The following is a 1179-nucleotide window of genomic DNA, read 5'->3' as shown; positions in this document are numbered from 1 at the left end:
CGAGTTCCGAAGCGGCAGCGGTATGAGAAAGCTAGCGTGATTGCTAACCAGGTCGAACTGAAGAGTCCGACCTCTACTGTACAGGTATATATACAAACGAATGAGTCTGAGTCAAGGCGTACAGTAAGCATGAGTCACGATATGTCATCGCTGACGAAGGAATCGGTAATCATGACGAAGAAATGAGTCAGCAGGGTTCAGCTATCACATGACAGTCCAGGTGCGGTATAGTACATAACCGGTCCTCATGCATGTGAGGTGGTTAGAGATAACAAGTAAAAGGAAATGAAAATGTACGTAACATGGCGACTTGTAACAGTAGCACCATCACGTGTCGCGCTTGCCAGTCCCCTTGCTATCCTTACGACTCATCGCCATGTACGTATCCGTTTCTGCTCTTCCCTACCCCGCATCGTCGTGGTTGACATGACAAGCTTCTTGCCCTGCAGGCAAGTGTTCGTCACAGCCTGTAGACGGGAGCTTGTGGTGTCTCCGCTTCGCTCTGCCCTTGGTCTCGACACCTCATTTCCGCCATGAATAAGAAGAGGAAGACCGGGCTGTCGAAGGCGATCAAAGTCACCTATGGCTCTCCCTTCGGGAGAACTGAAACCACGACTCAGCTCCGCTTAGGCAGCTCTGGCGTACGCCGCGAGCAAAGGGAAAGGGAACAGCGGGAGACAGTTGTCGGTACGTCTTTGCTGTGTATACCCTTCTGAGTGCTCATTTCAACAATCAGGCATGTGTCTTGATGATCGGGAGGTGTACAGACACCCCGTCACAGAGTCAAACGAGGAGCCTTCTGTGGAGGAGGATTGGGTGGATATCATACCCCCGGGCGAGGAAGGCACGGTATTGAGTGGTGAGGATGAGCTCTGCAGAACGATCTTCCTTGAAGATGGGGTGAAAAGGTGCGTCAGACTCCTGTCGAATCTCGACAACGTGTCAACATTCTTCGTGAAGGAAACGTAGGGACATTCGGTCGCGGAAGAATTGGGTCGCCATTCGCGAGAAGGAGTGGAGGGAGCAGCAAGATGACCTGGTTGAAGGGTATCTTGCTTGGAGAGCAGGTGACGTGGTGGATGCACAACCTGAGCATCGTGCATGGCCACTTTGGGCTATTGATTTCTTTGGTATGTTCCTCGTGTTCTGTGTTGGTTTCTTGCCATGATATCAGATACA

General features: G+C 51.4%; 1 protein-coding gene across 1 annotated transcript; it reads left to right on the top strand.

The window, feature by feature from the left end:
* Window positions 1–738: 738 nt before the first annotated feature.
* B0H18DRAFT_964656 (uncharacterized protein) lies at window positions 739–1130 on the top strand (the record flags this gene model as incomplete). Its single annotated transcript, XM_048043196.1, has 2 exons — window positions 739–908; window positions 961–1130. Coding segments are annotated over 2 exons (340 nt in total), but the record flags the coding sequence as incomplete, so codon positions are not given.
* Between the last annotated feature and the right edge of the window lie 49 nt (window positions 1131–1179).

This window comes from Fomitopsis serialis (assembly GCF_022376445.1).
Source record: "Fomitopsis serialis strain Sig1Antser10 chromosome Unknown B0H18scaffold_717, whole genome shotgun sequence".
Classification (NCBI taxonomy): Eukaryota; Fungi; Basidiomycota; class Agaricomycetes; order Polyporales; family Fomitopsidaceae; genus Fomitopsis; species Fomitopsis serialis.
This window is presented reverse-complemented; position numbering and strand designations above follow the sequence as displayed.